Source organism: Halichoeres trimaculatus, unplaced genomic scaffold, assembly GCF_033239565.1.
Source record: "Halichoeres trimaculatus isolate MK-OKI-2021-1 unplaced genomic scaffold, fHalTri1.1 fHalTri1_scaffold_23, whole genome shotgun sequence".
Classification (NCBI taxonomy): domain Eukaryota; kingdom Metazoa; phylum Chordata; class Actinopteri; order Labriformes; family Labridae; genus Halichoeres; species Halichoeres trimaculatus.
In genome coordinates, this window is record NW_027437201.1 from 12,428,597 (window position 1) to 12,451,301 (window position 22,705).

Here is a 22,705-nt window from a genome sequence, read left to right on the forward strand (position 1 = left end):
AAAGGACAAAAAAAGATTATAAAATACACAGAACAACCCATTTTATGTTTTTCTTTCAACTTTGACTGAAATATGTCCTGACATTTTTAAGATGGTTGCATCAAAGCAAAGTTGTCATCAAATCCTCTTCAAAAATTCTCATAACTTCCACGACATTTCGAAGATTAAAAGTTTTTCTTATAAACTTGTGTACAGCTCAGACTTATGAAAAGCAGTGTCTTAACTCAAGGTTAAGCATCTGATGGAAGTGACGTATTCTCCTTGGCACACGATGTTCCCCCACAGTGTATCTGACAGCCAGCATTCATCAAGAGATGCACAATTAATAATGTTGTGGCAAGTCTTACAGAGGACAGGCTGTTACTAAACACCATTCGCGTACGAAACCACAGAAAACATGATCCCAATGATGTCAGGGGAGCTGGAAAGTTTCAAGGATTTGATTTTTCTGAGGAAATATCCATTACTTAAGGTTTTTTCAGTCTCTCTCTTCAGTTTGTTGCGCTTTAATATCACACATCACACTTTACTCATCACACCGATGTGTGCGTGAGTGAAGCTGCGAATGTACCTTCTTGATTCATAGTCCAAATTCATACTACATATCGATTCGACGCAGATCTCAGTGTGCAGTGTTTCCACAGGTGAAATGATAAAGTGCTACTTCCCTCACAGCAAACAGTATGGATTCCAACACCTGTTTTGACAATTTCCCAGAATGCAGTTCACAAAATTAAGGGACAGCCAGTAGATGAAAACATTGAGGTAGTCATAGGCCAAGCTGCCCAAAGAAAAGATTGTGAGGTTAAATGTATAATGAGTAGGTAGTTATGCAGATTAGAATCCCAACTGGGTGAGCTAGACCCCACTGATGAGCTCTCACGTGTGCCAATTAATTGTCACTTTTCCCAATTCTCAAATTCAACCCAAGACGAGTCTTTGCTGCAATTTTTACCAGTTTGAAGTTAACAGAAAATAACATTTTTGCTGCAGTTTCAGCGGGCAGATTGGATGTGTCTGTGCTCACAATACATCATTGCCATTTTCTCAAACATATTTCTAATGTTTTAGGAACTCAAAAGGTGAGTACAAAAATAAAACAATTGAAGCATTTGTTTTTGTTTTGTTACTAACTTTAACTCTCATTTTTAGACACATTACTGACACATCATTACAAAGCCAACAACATTGTCAAAAACCAGAAAATACTTGACATAATAAATAACAGGGGAGCAAGAAGCAGAGTATAAAGAGGAAAAGTTTAAAAGCATAAATACGATTTCAATTCAACGATCATATAAGTGCAACTTGTTTAGGAGGCAAAAATCAGACAAAATGTTCTGACATCTACAAAAAAAATTATGAAAGATTGAACAGTAAAGCAAAGCTGGGCTCACCAGTAATAATATTTAAAAAATAAAAGGTATAAATTAATGAGTGACCGGATCCATTCACAGCTTGCTTAATAGAGAGTCATTGTTTAAACATGAGCTGCAGTTGTGCTTTCAATTATTATGAGAGCATTTGAATGTCAGGCGGGCTTTCCTCTGACACATTTATTAATAGTCATCGTTACCCGGTGTCTTCGAAGAATCAGAGGCCTAATTACTGAGCATGGCTAAATCATGTCTTAGAATACACCAGCATTAACTGTCTGAATACTACGTCAACAGTACTGATGCAGCCAAAGTAAATCACAGTTTAAACTGTGTTTGAGTTATGCACTTGAGTTTCATGGCATGTATCTAGCTTTGTACGTCTATAACAAGGTGGAATCAAACATGAGAGCCGTTATTATCTTGTGGAATCATCACTGTTCTCTCATTTAGTATCCAGAGCATGCTACGAGTTGAATGGTTAAGAGGAATACTGAGTCCCATGCTGCACCAGGAGAGGCACCTTCTCTTCTTTCTTCTCATTAGAGAATTTAAAAAGGATCTTGCTTTGGCACTCAGATTCTTGGTCCTTCAGGAATAAAGCGTTACTGGAGGCAGTGGTCTGCAGCAAAAGATCACACGTCTCAGAAATCACAAGTCACACATGCACTATCAGCTGTCTGGACATCGTTTATTCCCGGACATAGACAGCCACCCTGTGGCCAATAAGTGCACTGCACTACAATCACTTGTGCTCTGTACAGATACAAACAGCTTGATTATTTATTCTGTGATTAAATTAGAGTTATCGAAGTTTGATACTACTAAAGGCTTTCATTCAACAAGTAATCTGATCATTTAGAAAGACACTTAAACATACAATAAAAATCCTCAGTACCTCTGATTTGTTGAGACGTCGAGGCCTACAGGCGATGACTGTGATGAAGGTAAATGTCGCAACAAGAACAGCAGCACAGGACAGGATGAAGAATAGGTGGGTGTTATCTGAAAGAAACAGAGAAAAAGTTTGGGCCTGTGGGATTAGGATTACAGTTAATAAACATCCTGTTATGAGACATTTCTGACCAGTTCCTTTAAAGTATCATCATTGTAACTCTAGGTATCAGTTAAGAGTAGAGGTGTGTCTGGACTTGTCCCATGTAGTTTTAAATACAACTAAAGACAAAAAAAAAAGTTTAATGTGAAGAATTTACATTAAATGCTATAGTAAAAGAAAGAAATGTTTAAAAGGAAAGAAATGTTAGGATTCTTCCTCTTTCTTTTTGTTTTTTGTTTAGCATAAGAAAGGATCAGTTCAAATCTTCAGAGTTTTACTGACTTAAGCAGAGAAGTAACTAAACATAATATTAACATGTCAAAACTTTAAAATCACTTCCCTCTCCAAAAAAAGCAGAGCCAAAATTTGTTTAAAGTTTGGGGTGGCCAGAGTTCAAGAGATGGGAGGGGCAGTGCCACCCCTAGGCTACCCTTCCTGCCAAACCCCTGGTACAGAAACGTTAATTGGAAGCAGCGGGCGTCATAAGCTAAAAAGAAAAAGTTCAAATCCAGAAACTTTCTTTGAAACACCAGCTGACACGATCTTAACTTTTGGTCTGACCATAGCGGCATCAAACTGATTACACACAGCAGTCATATGCTGCGAGGCTCTCTGTGACTGGATTCCATCATTTTCTCTGCCTTCCCTCTGTCAGTGGAACTAACAGCTGAAGTTCACATCCTGACATTCACATCTGAAACACCTCATGACACCAAGCAGCTGTACTCCTAGCTTCATGAGTTTTTGAGTGTGGAAAACTGAAAAAAAAAGTTCATCGTTTTTTAATAAAGACACTGCAGACAACTGATGAGTCATAATGGTACTGCGAGCGATGTACAAAGATTTCTAAGATTAAAACATTGCTTGTTTAATTAAAGATCTGGGGCCTTTGCCTCTGTGCAGATCCTTTTTTGATTCCTGCCTACACAGTCTGTTTGTACTTGGATGAAAACGCACAAGCAAAAAATCCTCTGCATACGTCAAAATAGTTTGTGAGGGTATGTGTCCTTACAGCTTCTCTTGACAAAGATGCTGAAGGAGCTCTGAAGCTTGCTGATGTCATTGCGGACGCTGATGTCCAGGCAGTGGATGCCGGCAGAGGTGAAGGTGTGGTTCAGCCTCAGGGTGTTTTCATAAAGCATGGTCAGCGTGCAGCCCTCTGACCCATCCTGCACACAGTTAGGAAGGAACCGCCAGCAGACCCACATGGGGGGGCTAAATACACACACACACACACACACACACACACACACACACACACACACACACACACACACACACACACACACACACACACACACACACACACACACACACACACACACACACACACACACGTTACATGTCAGGTCTTTACAAATCTTGGAACCCAGCCATTGGAGAGAGACAGGAGAGGTTAAAAACAGTTAAGTCTTGCAAAATTCACACAATACACAGACATAGCAGTGTTTTAGCTCTCACAGCTAAAAAAAAAAATGTCAGAATGGACTATAGTGTTGCAGAAAAACTCCTTCAGCTCCTCATAGACCATATAAAACATAAGATCAGTCTCACTGACACTGATCTTGTGCATGACACATGATGAAGCCAAATGAAGGTGGTTTCCACATTGTTGATGTTGACTTGACCAAACTGTCTTTTAGCCCAGAAAGCTACAATACGGCTTCAGCTTATACACTGCAAAAACTCAAATGTGTAACTTTTTAATGCATTATATTTTGTTAACATTGTCTGGGCCACATTCACCTGATAAATCCAGGAGAAATGTCTTATTTTAAGATATCCGAGGAAACATCAATGATGCCTAAATTCCCCAAATGGGTTATAAAACATTAGTGCGATTAATCTTATTTCAAGAAACTTAACCAGTACATTTATCTTTTATTCATTCATTTATTTTTTGTGCATGTCAAAGTAAATAAGTAAATATGGCTTCAAAACCCCATCTAATAAGGCAATCTTTTTTGGTCTTAGCAAATATTTCTTTCATCATGAGCACTTTCAGCTGGACACACAGTACCTGCAATTATGAAAGCTAAAATTCTGCTTCAACTCTGCCTTTTCGCCTGTAATTGAGTCATTTTAAGTTACAATGAGTCAGCATTTTCAGTATGGAAATGGACTTTAAAACCCTGCTATGTGCAACATGCCTGCTTGTCAGTCAACTCAGCTGCTTCACATTATGGTAAACTATGTATAACACAGAGCAGTGTATGTATATATGACAAGACCTTCATGCTCCTTCATGCTTTGATTGGGGAAAGTAAAAAATGCAGCTTACCTTCCATCCACATGAACAGCCAAACTGGTGTTCTGAGACACCTCATAATCTGGAGGCCCCTTCAGCTCAATGTTTTTAATGGCATCTGCAAAATCATTAAAAGTTTGATTGCTTCGAAAAAGTTAAGGCAAAACTTCAAGCATGCATTGATCATTTTAAGAGTCCATGAACTGGTAAACCAAAGTTTTCTTGTAACACATTTAACAAGTTTTGGATCTGCTGCATCCTGCACTATTTTTAGCTGCAATTATTTAGTCACATATTAATCTGGAACAACATACCGAGCACCTGGACATCCATTGAATAGACATCTGAGATCTGAGGAGCAGATTTGGTCAGGTTAACTCCAACTTTTAGCCGCAGTGTGTAGTTTCCTGACACAGGGTAGTGATAGCGCACAACTGGCTCAGTCCCTTGGATCACCTCTCTGCCTCACAGACAAGAAATAGCATCAAAAGTCTTCCAAACCTCCCCTGAATTTTTGAAATGTGAAAAGTCCTCATACCCATTCCCAAGATCCCATGTATAGGTGAACTTTGCTGTGCTAAAATTCATCTGTGGATCGAAGAGCTCAAACATCGTCTCAGTAGGGACGTCTGAAGCCAGCTCTCCTGTCTCCCTCACATAGGTGGCATTTCCCTCCATCTGGTAGAAAACCAGCTTTCCAGCTATATTCTCTGCTCAAATTAAGAGACACTGATGAATTCATGAAAAAATATGTTTGTGTGTAAAAAGTATGATTTAAAAATGAAGATGACCTACCCAAATCTGTCAAAGGGTCTGTGGTCACTGCCACACCCAAGGGAAGCAGAAGTAGGAACACCAGAATCCAAGTAGCATTTTGTCTGAAAGAATACATCCAACGCATGAAACACTGATCAAACTTACTCAATGTTTTAACAAAAGCTGAGCGTACCTGTCCATATCTGCTGGCCCTCTCAGAGAGGACCTCATGTAGGAATAAAGTTGATCCTGAAAGCTGTTTCTGGCTGGCTCTGAGGTTCAGAGAGTACCGATGAGAGATGTTAAAAGCTTGAAATTGCCACCATGCGTTTCAATCATGTGCCTCCACAACAACAATCAGCTTTTGAGTGAGAGGCTGGAGCCTTGGTCACATTCCTGATCAAGATGTGGGGCATCTTTTTAAGATCTAGGAAGTTCAGTTTGTGTTTTCTTTTTCACTGAAAAGAGGGAAAACACTTCAAATTCATCTTTTTCCTTCTTTGCTACAAGTGACGACCACATGGTGGAGCTAACTAGTAAAGAATGGCTCCAGTAAAGTCACTCAAAGAGCATGGTTACCGAACATATTCACTTGCAAAAACACAGCATTTTATTGCACTGTTGTCGTGCATTTTGTTGGACTCCTGAATTTGAAAATCCCTTGAGAGACATGACTGTTGGCAATTATCAGAACAGATATTACCAGATACACCTGATGCACCAAAACACAGTTACTTTGTCCTTTCACCACAGTGTACTGCAAGCACTCACACCCAGTCATGGTGTTGACTGTATCACTAACATGCTGCTGGGCATGTTTGATGTTGAAGTGTAGCCTGGCCTTTTGCTTCACAATTCAATGCAAAAGCTTTGAATTAGGGGAAACAGAGAACAAGTGTCTGATTGATTTCAATATAAGCATTAGAAAGACTGTAAGGTTCAGTGCATATTTTTAATGAAAGTCCACGTCTCTACAACTTGCCCCATTTTACCTGCTGCCTGTAGTTATCCAGCCCAGTTATATTAACCATACTGGTTGTTATCTCCAGGTCCCTTATACAAAGTGATATGTCGACCCCATCAGGCCATAGATGGCACTATTCCCCAATGAATGTCAAAGCAAGTTGCCTTATTCAAATTTGATCTGAAGTTTCAAAGTCATGTGACCTGTGCATCCAGCCAACAAAAAATCATGTTGTGATCTTACAGAATTTAAAACCAGCACGTGGCGCAATTAATAAAAAGCGTGACAATGCCAAAGATGAAATGATAGACTTATTAACTGACTAACTAGAAAGTATTATTCATGATATTGTGCTTAAGATTATTACATGTACTGTCAATTGTTCTACTCAAGCATGTCAGGGTGAAGAATTTTATGCAGCAGTGTTTGATAAAGTCAAAATTAATTCAAATGCTACATGCTATGGTGCGATGTTAATGATTATTCATTGATATTATTGACATAAAATCTCTACCAGGTTTATTTGAATACTGCTATTTTTTGTTATTAGAAGTTTATGAATTCATTTTTAATCATTAACCATGAGATATGTAATCTTTCATGAAGTGAGATGTGAAAATGCTGCAGTTACTAAAGCTAATTTTATTAGCCTGCTCTGTTATTGTCAAGTGTTATCTTTTGATGACTTTTATTTGAGTATTTTTATGGTTACGAAGATTTTTACAACTTTTCCTTTAGTGAGGGATTTGAAACTGGCATCTTACAAACTGCAACACACATTTGTACAACATCGCCCCCTGTTGGCCACCCGGAGAACGTCAAGAAAAAATGATATTAAAACAAAATGGTAACAAAAAAAAAAAAAAAAAAAAATCTTCTATAATTTTACTCTCAGACAGTTGGTAACAAAATCTACCTTGTTGCAGCAAATGGAAACCCCATTATCGCTCCTACTCTGTGACGTCACGGTGCCCTCCCTCGCGCTCCCCGCCCTCCACACGCACGGGGAAGTCTCTCGGTTGTCCCAATCAGTCAGTCAGTCAGTCAGTCAGGCCATCAGTCAGCGCGTCCGTCGCCAGCTGCTCACATGCGAGGAGTGAGGGAGCAGACAAGGACCAGGAGCGACTGTGGGATTTATTTTTAAGGGGACTGGATTACGAAACACAGTTTTTATCTCTATTATTGTTGTTTTTTGTCAATTTTTGTCGACTTCTGGCTCCAGGAACAACCTGCCATCATGTCTCGCGCTCCTGAAGATGTGAGCAAGCTCACAGAGAGCACATACAAGGTGAGTGAAATGAAGGCAGAATTAATAAATACTGATTGGTATCCTCACTGTTTTGTGGATTAGGCTGAAACAAAGGAATAAATTGCTTCAAATGTGGTTATAAATCAACTTTTGTGCATCAAACCCCGGCCATAAATCATGACTATAACGAGATTATTGATTTTTTATGGAGTTAATGTGTACATTTTTATTAGTTTTTATGACACTTGTCACGCTTTATGGCAATCTTCCTTCCACTGAGCATAAAGGAAGCGTTCTTTTATTTCCGCACTGTAATAAAAAAAACCATCTGATTGGGCAATCGAAACTTTCTGTTGTTGTTTACAAGTGCAATCCATGACACACCCTGCTATCTAATTATTAGTGGATGCACACATAAATCACTGCAAACCACAGAATGAGAGATAGAAGAGACAAAAATGTTTCCTTCATCAATCAAGCTGCTGAGGCTTGTCAGTGGACTTGAAGTGATCAGTCTATTTGATCAAAGGATTTATCTTAATCCTTGAATTAATCTAATCAAATTGGTACTTCTGCCTCTGATGTGTGAGAAGGTAAGGGTGTTATAGGGTGAATATTTGTCTCTGTGAGGACTTTGTAACAACAAATTAAAGGTTTGAAAAGTTGAGATTAGGTTTTTTTTTATAGTCTGGGGGTTTAAATTTACATTTTTATTGCCAATTAAGGTTAAATATTGTTGTAATTTTCTGTTTCATCTCCTCCCAGTTCAACAGAGCAAGTGGCTGGTGTGTTTTTATGTGTGTGTTTTTGTGAGGGAGAGAGTCATACCTGGAGTTTACAGTCTGTTACAGTTTCAGCTGTGACAGAAAAAAGAAAACAAGAAACCTGTTTCCCCCTGCTCTTTCTCTCTGTCCTCTGCTCTCTTCTTTTCTCCATGTAAAGTCATACCTGCCCCTTCATTGTTCTGTTGAGGGCGTGCCAGGGGAATAGAGACGGGGAGGTGAACAGCCCTTGATTGTTGAGGTATTTCAATAGGGAGAAGCAGAAAGAGGGAGAGGGGGGAGTGATGAGGTTAATACTGCAAATAGCTGCGACTTTGTGTGGGACTTCGCTCTTTGGAGGGAGTTGTAAAGCACACATGAGGGGTCAAGTTAAAGATTGAAAGTTTTATTGTTCTCACATGCTGATATTTATAGAGCAGAAAGCACAAACACTTGCGCTTGTTTTCATGTATTTCTCTTCTCTCCACCCACTGCTGCAAAAAATAGCACAAGATATATTATTCCCAGAAAGCCCTTTATTAAAAAAAGAAATATGGAAGAAATGATGAGTGTTTTGAGTAATCGAAACAAAAGTGACTCACAAGAATGTGTGAAACTGTATTATTAGACGATGAGATGAGCTCTTTTGCTGGCTGCTTCTTTACAAAACATTAAATCTGTGCTCTCTGTCCTCAGATTGTGATGGAGCAGTTCAACCCAGGCCTGAGGAACCTGGTCAACCTTGGGAAGAGCTATGAGAAATCAGTCACAGGTAAACACAGCATCCACCTCTGAATATTGACGCTTTGCAGTCTCAAAACCAAATTCAGTTTCACCAAAACAAAAAAATGATCCTATTTGTCCAGTGTCCCAGCAAGTAACGTGATAAATATCTCTCTTTTTCTTCATGCAGCGATGACTGTGGCCGGGAAGGTCTATTTTGACGCTGTCTCAAAGGTTGGAGAGAATGCTATCGCGTCCCCTGTCTCCAGAGAGCTTGGTGAGTTGTATTCAAATCCACCTTTTATTCTAATCTCAGGGGGGTTGGATTGTTATGTTCAGGTGTCTCTGGTGCTGAGGCCTGAAAAAGATCAGGATACCCATCATTCAACTCTGTAGGGATGTGAACCCTAATGAGGTCAGAAGAATACCCTAGAAGTTTGATAAGTTAAGTAAAACTTTCATGTCCAAACTGGAACATGAAGCTAAGCTAACTAGCTTGGCTATCCCCCTTTCCCCAATTCTGGGAAACCAGACCAAGGTAGCTGTTTTCTACCGTTTACCGTCTTTATGCTAAGCTAAACTGAGCTAACTAGCCTTGTCTTCTTCATATGCAACAGAACGTGTATACTGTCTCCTCTTAGCTTTCTGTGAGAAAACATCTCTGCTTCAGGCAAACAAGTGAGTCTTCATAAATCTCTTGAAACAGCAGTACGGAAGTGCCAATAACAACAGCACAACTTGTTGCAATCAAAAACTAACTGAGGCACTTTTGGTATTAGCTGTTATTGTTAGCTTCTGTGAGAGCAATGCTAGCTGTTTCCTCCTGTTTACAGTCTTTTTGCTCAGCTAAGCCAATTGGCAGCAGGCTTTTGATGTACAGTATCCAACCAGGGGCATGTCCAAAGGGGGGACAGGGGTCACATGGGCCTTTCTTTGATTGTTAAACTTGCTGCCATGTAAAATCCTGAAGTCTGACTGGCTATTTGCCTTGTGAAAAGCAGAACTTGTGGTTTATATGTGGTTTGTAGATTGAAAGGTTGACGCTTTTTTTTGTAACACGTTTAAAGCATGAATATACACGAGAATATATCATATGTTGAATAATTATTTTTAGTAGTCAGAGTAGAAATCATGAGAGGAGATACAAAAAGCAAACAAATGCTTTTCATGTCTTTGTGTGGATATATACTTCATGCCAACTCTGCAAAAGTCTGTGAAAAAAAATCTGAACATGTATCCATTATGTAATGTAGGGACAAATGCAGTGACTACTGGGTTTTCTTTTCAAACCTGTGCAAAACTGTTAAAAAAAATAGACAAAGGATTGAAGCTAATCCTTTGACAACTTGTGACTGTTCTCTACACATCTCTTTGACATCCTCTTGATTCATGGAAGCTGTTTCCGTGCAACTTCATCATTATGACACATTTTGCCTGCATGTAATAGTGATCTGAAATGTGAGCCCATTATGCAAACATCTGGTGATAGCATTGATTGACAAATTCACAGGTACAGTGGATACTCATTATCATCTGCTGTCTACCTCTGGCTCTGATTGAAGTGCTTCCTCTCTGTCTCTTCTCTAAAGCTACCGTCAAATGTGTACAGGTTGTTAGTCATCGCTCCTCTGACTCATCTCCAATTATTCTATTAGCGCAGAGAATTTGGGGCTGACCTACTTTGCCCAGGGGCCTTAATTTTGAACTACTGCGTTTCATCAAGCTACCTTTTTTGTATTCTGCTGCATCATTTCTTCGTGCACAGGGTTATAAATTGGCCAAGGTTTGTGTGACAGGTAGGAGAGAAAAAGCCTGGTTGTACAAAAAAATCTGGGTTCTCTTCTTTTACATTCACAAGCAATATTTACAGTTATAAGGAAAATCTGATGTGAAACAACACGAAACCTGAGCATCTGATCTGCATCAGTTTTGAAATGAACCATAGATTGAACTATTTAACATCAGATAGGGACAGTATTGGCAAAAAAAGTCCCAGACATTTTCTTTCTGCCTTTGCTTCAAAGAAAAACATGAACTTGGCACTCTCTGATTGGCTGGCTTGAGTGACACCATAATCTTCCTGAGGTGGAACAAGGATAAATGCATTACCTCTGGCTGCAATTTTACCTTACAAATATATCTGTCTGTATGTTTCGAAATCAAGATATTCCTACTTTCATCTGTTTGGCAGAGTGAAACAAAAACATCAACCATGATAATACTCTGCAGTGTTAATCGAGTTTGTCAGGCCACACCTGTCGATGAACAATGGCAGCCCTTCATCGCGTCATTAAATAATACGTTGGTGCTTCATGGTCGGTCGGTTGGGGACAGTTTTACCACATACCAATAAAAACAATGAGATGAAGCAACTACACAAATGCCAAACAAGAGGCCGTGCCAACTTTGCAGCTCTAGCGTTGGTTGTTTTATCACCAAAGGAAGCTTGCACATGTTATGTCATCAAATCACAGCTAGTTACAGAACAACAAAGGAAATACCCAAATTTTGACTTCAGCCACTTAAGTTTGCTGGAAAACAAGTCCGGTACTGACATTTTTATTCCCAAATTTGACTGGTGATAACCCCAAAATCTGAGTAGCTTCCAGGAAAAGATGGAAAGTTTCAACTCCTTCCCTCTATCCCTGTCATTCCTTCTCAGCCTGGAATAGCCGGTAACAAGACTGTGTGAATTCTCTCACACATAGCAGGGAGTAGCGTAGCAAACACACTGAACAAACAGACAGACAGAGAAGACTGTCTTCCCATCCTCTTCATACCCTGGTGCTCCATCTGTCTCAGCAAACCCACCAAGGGTCTTTAGTGTCTGTTTGTGGAGACCAAAGGAGGCTCGAAGTATGTCAGGGTAGGGGGTTAAACATTAGTTGATGTGTGATATACAGACATTGAGACATCTTCAGTTTTTCGATCATCTCTGACAGAATTCAGCCTAATTTCCCTCAAATAGCAGGACTGTTAAGAACAAAAGACCAACCCATTATCTGGTTCTTCTGACACCTGCAAGGTTTTTCTTTTCTGTCTCTGTGTGGTTTGGCATTGAGAGTACTTGCATCACAGCAGTTGGTAGGAATTTTTACAGTAAGTAACCTCAGGCATTTACATCATACCGCTCTCCTTCATTTCCAGGAAGGCACAATGCTTAGCTGGTGTCTATAATTATGGATCAAATCTGTGAAAGGAAGTAGTTTTTGCGCTTTTAGAAAGAAGTATTAATACAATACCCCTCTAAAGAAAGATATTCCTTTGATCGAATGTTTCAGTTCCTAACAGAAAGACAAAGAGTAGACTACATCAAAAGCTAAGCTAACTGTATTAGTTTTAAATTTGCTAGTAGTGGGTAATATTACATTTCAAAAGATATACATTAAGGGTTCCTCACGTGTGACTTTTGTGATAACACAGTTACTATGTTAACTAATTTCCCAGATAAATAATGAATTCAGAAGTGTTACTACTTTACTTGTTCTGGCATTAGCCAAAGTTGCTAAAAGCTAACATTAGCTAACACTAAAAAATGCAAAGTACAGAAAACATACATAAGTATGACAGCTAATTTTTCTCTCAAAAGCTTGTGCAAAAACAACACTAATGTAGTTCAACTGCTTTACTTAGTAGCATCACTGGCTAATGATGGCTAATATGAGCTAACATTAAAAATATATTGCAGTGAGACTGACATTGAAGGCATGCAAACTTAATCACTGTTCTCTTGTGCTACTGTGACAGACTGATGTCGGATGGCTATTTGAACATAATAGTTTTTTTTTTTTTTCTTGTAGTCATTCATCTTGTTTCTGGCAGGCAGGCCATGCTCGTATCACTCTCTATATTTAAAGTCACAGTTCTGCTGGGTGCACAATGAGACACTTCCTGTGTATTAGTGTGTGACTGGACTCCTCAGGGAGTTGCCACGAAAGGCAGCAGGTAGCGAGGGACCGAAAATGTTACAGGAGAAAGAATAGCAGCATCCCCACCCTTTCCACCTTTTCTCTGCGCTGTTTTTCAAGCCTTGCTGGAAATTGTTTTTTGAAATATTGAAGAACAAACAGCATGAGAAAAAATGGTAATGTCAGCCTGAGTGATATTCTCCCAGGGGGATACAGAATGAAGAGATGGCTGAGTGTGTCCTGTGCACAGTACCTGTGGCAGGTTTTGACTTTTAAGGGGTTGCTTTGTGGTTGATAAGTTTTATTTGTGACATTTGGAGAAATTTTACAGCGATTTTACAGTTGCATGTTTCATTTTAACTTGATGGATCGTCTGTCCTTCAACCCAGGCTCTGGATCATGAGATACACTAGCTTGTTCCTAAATGTCAGGAAAATTATACCTCCCATGAGTTTTCTCTCTGAGTGATATCATGCTTGCTTATTTTGCCTTGGATATCTGAAAGGAGACATGAGGTTAGTGTCAATTTTTGTGTTGAACTTGCTGCACGACAAGAAGTTATGCCTTTATGTAAACAGAGGACAGTGGAGAAAGAGAAAACTCATGAGGGAAAGTGGGGTGTCATGTGGCACAGGCTTGCTGGACAAACCACTGCACCATATTCCCTAAATTCAGACTCAGTATCAGCTGAATAGCATACAAAAGAAGTTGGAGCCCAGCCAGCTCAACAATATAGTATAAATGCGTCTGGACCATCGCTTTATCAAGGTCAGACAAACAGACACAGAATGTTTTTCTAAAGCACACAAGAAAACAAGCCAAATGAAAAAGGGTGGAGGCTGTTTTTCAGAGTCTTATTGCCCAGCCAGTTATGACCGCCGCCGTCACACTCCGCAGCCCTGTAATGATCCCAGACCTCAAACACCCTCATCCTGCATCTGCCATTAAACAAAAGGCTTTCCAGGCTCTCCTGTATACTGGGAGTATTTTCCAAAGGGAGCTGCAAAGAGACAGGGACCCACTTACTGCTCAGCATAGCGTGAGACTGTGTCTAAAATCCTGTCAGAATTAAATCATCTCCAAAGAGCAACTGTGATTTTTCTTGATCCCTCCATTTATGGGCTATTATAGATTTTATTCAGCATTTTAAAGAAGCTACTGTCGGAAAAATCTTTGCACAACTTGTTGAAATTTTTCCTCCCACGTACAGAACACATGTAGCACATTTGCTGTCTTTTTGTTATTCCAGCATAAGAAACTGATGTCAGTGCTTGAGGCTGAAGTTAGTTGTATGCTTTGTAGTATAATAAATGATGTTGTGTGCTGCGTGTGATGGCAGGTCATCACTCTTTGTTAAGGGAGCTGTCAGGAAATTCATCTGCAGTACAAACAGCTGATCTGCCTAAGACAGTATGCACATGAAAACAGTAACCAAAAGACGTAAACCCTCCTAACTCTAATGAAATATCAGTAATATTTACACATTGCTGGATATTTTTAGAGTAGGAAGCCATCCAAGAATCAATGTACTGAAACAATCAGATGAACTGTGTTGCGAAGATCCATTATGTTGATGACAGCATGACTTATAGCTTAAAGTTGCAAAGTACGTGGCTGAATTTCCTCCCGCTGACCTACATGGAAAAGCCCAGTGAGGCATCCAGTGATAACACAGAGCGAAGTGTCGATGACCAAAGCCAACTACGGCTTTCACAACACAGAATGGTTTATCCATTAAAGAGCTGTAATATAAAGGTGATCAGGGGAAAAGGTGCCAGTCGGGCGGATGCCAGGCTTAACGTCATCTCACACTGCTTCCTTTGTCCAAAAATGGGCAGGGGATGTTTTGGCACGAGGCACTCCCTGCTCATAAAAGGCATCACCTGTGGAGAATGTTGAAGGCAGTCGTTGGATGCAGGTGTTGGAATGAAGCAGTGCAAATCTTCTTTCTAAACTGGATCTATTTTGAACAAACACTGTGGATACAACAGCATAAAAAGAAATGGCATTTGAATGGTTGTTTTTATCCTTTTTGAGATTAAGATAACACCCAAGAGACCAGCAGTCAATTGTACTCTGATCAGATAAAAGCTATGCAACTTTGAATTGCCTTGTTGCTGCTGTGCCGTACAAATAAACCTGTTTTCTTTTTAGATTAGATCAAATCTTAAGATTGAGTTGCTCAAAAGGAAAAAAGGTTTTTGTTTGGATAAAACATCCAGTTGGTGTTTTTAAAGCATTTCAGCAAAGTGGAGACAACTTTAAAACTAGAAAATGTGTGTTATCCTGATCCATCCCTTTCATGAGTGGATTAAAACTGGATTTCATATTAAAAGAATGTGGCATAACATGAATTAATCAATCACAAGATCATCTAATCCAGTTTCCTTAAAATAACCAAAACAAAGATAAAAACAGTTGATCAAGATTTTGATATATTGATGATTCTGTGGCAGTATTTGAGGTGAACTGGGGAAACCTTGGTTGGAGAGGCAAGCATTCCTAGTAATGAATCATGGGGAGTGAATCATGGGGAGTAAAATTTTCCACAGGGATTTTTTTTCACTTGTGTTCAAACTTGTGTAGAAATCCATGTTAACGCTGTGTTTGTTTGAAATAGCTGAGGTAAGATTAGATTATCTTGATACGCAGAAAAGTTCAAAAGGGAAAAAAAGGCAGATGTAAGACAGAGATACAAGATAAGATAAACTGAGAGAAAGCTGCAATGTGAGGCTGTCAGTGTGTTCAGGTGATGAACTTGAGTAGCATGCTGTTTTTAAAGAGCCAAGAGTCTTTGAATTCTCATTGTAGCATTAAATAATTTTGACACTTCTGAGACTTTCTTCGACCCACCTACGACCATCACTTTAGATAAATGAGCAAACAAAATTGGTTGTAAAAAGGAAAAAGAAAAAGAAAAAACAACCCCATACTTAGATGCAAAAAAAACATTAGCTTCTTTAGATGTAGCAGTCCTAGCTAACATAACTTAGCTAGTAACTTTGCCAAAGGTCCCATATAACAAAAGCCTGTCTTTCTTTAACTACACGTACATAAACTTGAGTCATCCTCCAGCCTTGTTACTCTAGAATGACAAAGTAAAAAAGCTTCTGAAGTTTCTACAAAAGATTTACAAGAGAGTTTAATAAGATAATTACAGGAGGGATTTGCAGATAACTGCTTGAAAAACCACTCCCAGCCTGAGCAACTTCTCCTACATCTTTGTAGTTTTGCTTTAAAGTGATACTCCTGGATGGAACAAGTTGGGTCCTATCACAAGGTTTAGGGCAGAAATTACCCCCTTTCATCGTGTCGTAAAATGGCGCTACCTCTGCTGCAGAGCCACAACTGGCTACAAGGCGCTCGCGTCTTAGTGTATCAGTCCACGTGCGCGCGGCGTGCCAGATATAAACAACAGCAGGTAGTCTGCCAGGATGAAGAGACACGATGAGAACTAGAGCCTTATTTAACGGTGTTTTGTGTGAAAGTAACGCTCTGAAAATTCTCTAAATAAAGCGTGAATGCAGACCGATATCCGATTTTTCGGTGGGAGTCCGTTTATTTGTGTTTTTGGTCAAGTAAAATATGGCCCCGTCTGAGTGCAGAGGAAACCGTCAGAGGAGCAGGGAGGGGGTTTTTGGTGGGCTTCTGCTGCACAAAAATACAGCTGTAGGGGTAATCACCACCCCAAACCTTGTGGTAGGACCCAGCTTGTCCCATCCCGGAGTATCACTTTAATGTTGCAGAATCAAGAAATCACAGTTTTGATGCGTAAAAAAAATCTTGGTTTCTATATTGTGCAACAGCAAAAGAGGGCAAAAGAAAACAGTGGTTGTTTTTTATTTGTGATAACAGTATGCCAGCTACAGTTAAATTTGTTTATACGTGCCAATCACTAAATCTCATGCTGCTTCACCCATGAGGGGTCAGTTGTGTAAGTGTACAAAGAATTGGTGAGAAATAGAAATACCACTGCATTTTTAGCTTAACAATTTAGAAACGTGATTGTAACTGAGGTTGACAGAGTTGCTTTGTCCTGTTTGAGGTTCAGGATTTGGATCATATGTGTTGTGCATTGGGTTTCTCTGAACACTTGTTGAGCTTTGTTTTGGTGTTTTTTCGCCTCTGCATTTGCCTGAGTGTTTACTGGTATCCACAGGAAACCATGTTGAGTTCTCCAAAACCTTCACTTTGGCCTGAGTTTTCAGAAAACATTGTTTTGGGTGGCGTAAAGCTGCAGTTGGTGTGGATAAAAGGCTTATATGTGTAAAAATATATACGGTTTTCCAAATACCCAGCTACGTGTGGACATGACCTGAGGCTTCCCTTGGATGATATTCAGAAAGCCACTAAAAGCAGCTCCTTTTTGTGGTGGCATCCTCACTCACACAGATGACTGCAAGGATGATGAGGTTAGAAACTGAGAGTCTGCAAATCCTCCACAGAGGCTGAAATTGTGATATTCCTTCCGACTGAACTCCAAAACATATATATCAGAACACTGCAACATACTGTAAATAGATAAAATGAAAATTATAGGACCCTTTCTTTGTTTCAAAGTTAAATTACTCACAGCCCTTTCCTTAGAAAAAAGCAAAACAAGGCTTGTGAATTCAGTTTCATGGTTAAAGGTAATATTGTCCAAGTGTCTGGATGCTAATATGCTAACATGCTAACATTGTCTGACTGCAGCTGGGTTGTTTTATCTTTAAGAACTGCTTAATTTTTCTGTAGGTTGTTAATCAACATGGACTGTTATTCGGGCACAGTTTGCTTGGAGCAGTGAACTAACAGTTGTCAGAAATCCTAAAACTATACACCTTTCAACAATGAATTCAGCAATGAAACATTGCTCCAGCGTGGAGCTTCCCACCCTGACCATGATGTCAGAGGAAGTTTAGTGTAAATGTGTTCAGTTGAGCCTGTTAAATTCCCTGAGTTCATGGTCCACCCCAAGCTGTGATAACTTTCTGCAGCATTTTCTTTCACACCTTGTTAACCCCAAAGGTGAAACCTGCAGGTGCACAAGGGCCTCTCCGAACCCCCTCACCACCACCTCCCTGCATTTCTCAGCCTACCTCTTCTAACCCCGGTCTGTGCAGCCTGTTGTTGGGGCTGTGCAAACAGCTCCCCGCGCCCACCACAGCCGCCGCCACCTCTCTCACCCCCTCCCCTGTCCGAGCACAAAGGCAGCATTTACCAGTACGTTCTGGTGACCTTCAGAGGGCAATGTTGATGTAGCTGGACGCTGCCTCAGACGCTCCACTCTGGATCTGCGGGTCATTACTTTTGTTTGTTCAGGAAGGTGCTGGAGGATTATCAGGTGTCTGCACAAATTCTTAGGTGTTAAAGTGTGCTGACATTGGCATCTTGTCGTAGCTTTTCACTTAAAAAGACCTAATGAAGCGTACACCTGTGTTTTCTTTCCAACTTTGTACACAAGGTGTTGAAATTCTTGCACTTTTTGTCATCACAGTGACCCTACCACACGACCAGATCCCACACAGTTTTTACAGGTTTCACCAGAACACCATGTCCTATAGTAAACCTTGGGTCTAGATTTCACCCCATTGTGACAGAGGTAGCGCTATAAACTGCTTAGCTATGATTGTCCACTCATGTTTACTGTATTGACTCACTCCCATTGTCTCATGTCATATGCTGCTCTATCTGCGGTGTGGCCAGTCGGTGAATGGAGACTGTTCTGTGTCTGGCCTCACAATACCAGAAGGTTTCAAAGAGATTACTTATTGACAGCTGCTCAAATATTGAAAGGAGATAAGTTAAAATATAGTGCTGTAAAGATGTATGCAAGGCTTGATAAAATGAAATAAAAAGGTTACGTTGTTGGTTGGAGAGGGCTGTCGATTGTGTCTCTCTGTGGATGGCTTCTCCTTCTGTGCACCTCCTCTTGTGACACTCTTCTTTTGAATTTTGTTTCTGGCCTCTGGTGCCTCTGCCACTGAAGCAATATTCAGGCTATTTGGGGAAAAAATCCTGTTTTCCAACAAGATGATACCAGTGTTCAGTCTGCTAGCCTGTTAGCTTGACTGAGCACAATCACAGGCACCAGGAGGCAAACTTCCATCAAACTTCCATAAAGGAAAAAGTTGTTTCAAATAACTTGTTTTGGCTCAACATAAGGCTCTGTGTTCTGCTCTCAAAATTTCAAGGCAGAAGTCAAACAGACCTTTAAATCAAAACATCTTTCTCTAAATGTCTGTAATCCTAAGAGCTGTCACTGATGTCCTCTCAGGTGTGGTTCTGATGGAGATCGCAGAGGCCCACAGGAAGGTCCATCTGGAACTGGAAGAGAACGTGAGTAGCCTAAAAATGTATCCATTCTTCTTTATTTTTTTCCTAACATCAAAACCAAGCAGTGTATTTCTCATTTAACAAAGAAAGCAAAGAAATGAGCATCAGTCCGTGTAGCATTAGGTGAAGTGTCCCCTTACAAAGATGAATTGAATGATTCTTCCCATAACTGCCTGTACTCCCTGTGTTTGTTTCCATGTGAGTCCTTGGTGTTGACCATTTTATTTTGTAGTTTTTGTAGTGTGTAGATTTCATCAACATCTTTTTTTCACACCTCTGTCCTGTTACTCTCTGTGTGTCAGTTCATTGTTGTACACACTTAATGTTTGAATCTTTTGGATTCAGGTTTTTTAAATATTTGATCTTTTGGTTTAGTTTTTTGAAACTTTTTATCTAAAAAACTAAATCAATAAAAAAATTTAATCAAACACAAGGAGCCACATGGAAACATCTTAAATGGACACAGAGTGATATACACACATTAAACTGACACACACAGGGTAATGTGACAAAGAGATAATAATAATAATAATAATAATAATAATAATAATAATAATAATAATAATAATAATAATAATAATAATAATAATAATAATAATATATTTTATTTATAGAGCGCTTTTCAAGGTACTCAAAGACGATTTACACAAGAGAATAGTTAATAAAAGCATATAAAATAACACAGAAAATAAAACAGGAAGAAGCAAGACAAAAAAGACCAGAACAACAAAGTAAATTCAGAGGCAATCAGGCATTAAAAGTGTCTTTTAAAAGGTGGGTTTTGATGAGTTTTCTGAAGGTGGAGAGGTTGGGACAGGTACGGATGTTTAGTGGTAGAGTATTCCAGAGGGTGGGGACGGCAACAGAGAAAGCTCTGCCCCCCCAGGTTCGGTGCTTGGTGTCAGGTGGAAGGGCGAGGAGGTGGGCTTCAGATGATCGAAAGATTCGAATGCGGGTAAAACTAATAAGGTGCAATCAAGGAGGTAAACACACAGAGTGGAGGCCAAAACTAAACCAGAGACTTTGGGAGCAAGAACTAAAAAATCAAGCAGGGAGCACTGGAGAATTCAGATGGGCTGTGTCCCAAATCGTGTTCTACCATAAGTACATTTGCATGAAGTGCACTGTGTACACAAGGCATTTACTAGAACAGTGCATGGAAACTTACAGGGCAGAGCTGTCTCTATCAAACACTGCAGCTGCGCACTTACTGGCCATTATGATCCCATTTCACAACCATTCACAGGTATCATTCTTTTATTCATTAATTGCAACCATCAACCATTGTTTGATTTGTACCCGCCTCTTCCTCTTTGTAGCCAAGATGGCGACCATTGAGGGTGAGAAGTGTCCAGCGTTCCAAACTCATCTTGTTGACAATTTTGAGTGCACCAGCTGAGAAATCAAAGTACACTGTGTTTCTCCATACTGTCAGTGTGAAGGCACTCCTGCACTCAAAACATTCAGACGACTTGGGACTGAGCAAAAGAAACACACACAGAAGGAAGACTGGAAAATGAGACAGAAGGCAAAAGACTATCAGTTAGCATCAAAGGCACCAAAATATGACGAAACAAGAGCACAAGATGACACCACCTCCCGTTAACATGAGAATGTGTCGACACATTTGCTTTTCAGGAATAGGTTGTGTGTTTCAAAGTGACTTACTGCACTTTCTTTTAGTTATGTTGTCTGTATTTCAGTCGGGGTTAGGGTCATAGTTTTTAACCATTTATTGCCAAATGGAATAACAGTTGTAGTCGGCGTTATATAGCTCTGCTTTACTGTGTACTCCTTCAATATTTACAGGACAGAAAAAGAGTGAAAGTAGCATAGGCGTAGCAGGGATTGCTGAGAGTGGAGACGTGTTTAAATGCACCACCTTATCGCTGTAAATGAGCTGTGATTAGCTGAGTGGGGTTGGGAATAGTGACTTGAACATCAGCCGGTCAGCTGATAACTTCCGCGTCCTGCATGAAGTTACGCAAACTTCATTTATCACTGGACAAACTTACGCTTTACTTTGTTTAAAAGGACTTGTTGACCTAGCCTTAAAAAGAAACACTGAGAAGAGAAATCCTGCGTCACAGGACAAAATCCTCATTCTTTGTGAGTTCCCTACGGCCACCAACTTGTCACTTGTGCGTCACAGGGGCTGAAACTTTATTTGTTTGACTGTCTTTTGGAGAAAACAACTTGTTGAGCTCATTCTTCTCGTTGTAGACGGTTTGAAAGTGTTGTAACAAAGGTGAAAGAAAGTTTGATGAAAGTGGAGAAGGCACTGTCATTCCTGACCTTGCTGCCTCAGGGGGAGATGCTTCAGATACCTTTTAGTAACTTGAGGTTAATTGGAGTCAAGTGCTGTCTCTTTAAATGCAACACTTAGTCTGATGTAAGACAAATATCAGGTAGTGTGCACAGTTTAGTATTATGCAAGAAACAGACGATGGATACATTTCCTCCCATTTATGTGAGCTTCCCCTGAGCTAATTGAAATTTATCTACACAAGGAAAGTTGTTAATCTTTAACCTTAACGGGCCGATAAGCTATCCCCGGTGGGTGGAATCACAACCTCTCAGAAACCCATTATGATACATTCCACCAGGTCACTCCTCTCTTATCGTAATGCTGCCATTGAGCCATGTGAGCGCTCTGTACATCGAGTTTGGAACAGCATGCATTCAGGGTGGTGTGTGATGCAATGGCTTTAAGTGTGTGTGTGTGTGTGTTTTCTCTCTCCGCAGTTCAAGAGGTTTCACAGGGAGGTGATTGTCGAGCTCGAGAAGAAGACAGAGATGGATGTCAAGTATATGAATGTAAGTGTGAACATAGAGTATTAAATATCCTCCTCCTGCTTTGAAACACCTGATCCCCGACTTTCTTAGCTCAAATAAATACAGGATTTTTTATGTCTAGTTGCAGAAGTTATATACCAAAATGCAAAACTCAGATTAACTTGTTGGACTTCAAAATCTGGTTCTCAAGCTCTGTGCATGGAGTTTCAGTTTAAACTGGTGAATTAATTCAGCTGTTTTACACTGTAGGAATGTTTCTCTAATAAAAAAAACCTTCTATCTCCCCCAGTTCTCATGCGTCTCCTTTCAAACGTCTCCTACAGGCTACGTTCAAGCGCTATCAGACAGAGCACAAGCTGAAGCTGGACTCCCTGGAGCGCTCGCAGACAGACCTGAAGAAACTCAGGAGGAAAAGCCAGGGGAAGCACTCGTCCAAGTACGAGATTAAAGAAAACGAGGTAAGACTGAACCCAAACAGGCGGCAACCTGGTCTTCAGATTCTGTTTAAAACATAATGTACGAGCGTGGCGCAGTTGCTACATGTTTATGCTC

The 22,705-nt window shown here is 40.0% G+C and overlaps 2 protein-coding genes across 2 annotated transcripts in view; one reads left to right on the top strand and one right to left on the bottom strand.

The window, feature by feature from the left end:
* Positions 1-219: 219 nt before the first annotated feature.
* Positions 220-5,638, bottom strand: tmem130 (transmembrane protein 130). Its single transcript, XM_074663785.1, has 8 exons — positions 5,631-5,638; positions 5,477-5,559; positions 5,220-5,391; positions 4,996-5,141; positions 4,715-4,799; positions 3,449-3,648; positions 2,289-2,381; positions 220-278 (listed from the first exon to the last, which is right to left on the bottom strand). Exons 1-8 carry the CDS (start codon positions 5,636-5,638, stop codon positions 220-222), a joined length of 846 nt encoding a protein of 281 aa, XP_074519886.1.
* Positions 5,639-7,436: 1,798 nt separating this feature from the next.
* baiap2l1a (BAR/IMD domain containing adaptor protein 2 like 1a) overlaps positions 7,437-22,705 on the top strand; it is a 30,095-nt gene continuing 14,826 nt past the window's right edge. Inside the window, exons 1-6 of the mRNA XM_074664090.1 lie at positions 7,437-7,689; positions 9,108-9,183; positions 9,325-9,411; positions 19,299-19,360; positions 22,103-22,174; positions 22,477-22,611. Of these exons, the coding sequence (XP_074520191.1) occupies positions 7,639-7,689; positions 9,108-9,183; positions 9,325-9,411; positions 19,299-19,360; positions 22,103-22,174; positions 22,477-22,611 (483 nt within the window). The 5' untranslated portion in view covers positions 7,437-7,638. The remainder of the gene's footprint in view (positions 7,690-9,107; positions 9,184-9,324; positions 9,412-19,298; positions 19,361-22,102; positions 22,175-22,476; positions 22,612-22,705) is intronic.

Bases quoted from the DNA above. Each gene is read 5' to 3' on its own strand.
- tmem130 (XM_074663785.1), bottom strand. The intron at 2,382-3,448 runs GCTGTAAGGACA...TGTTTCTTTCAG, and splicing joins CAGCATCTTTGTCAAGAGAA to ATAACACCCACCTATTCTTC. The intron at 279-2,288 runs TCAACAAATCAG...ATACACTGTGGG, and splicing joins CGCCTGTAGGCCTCGACGTC to GGAACATCGTGTGCCAAGGA.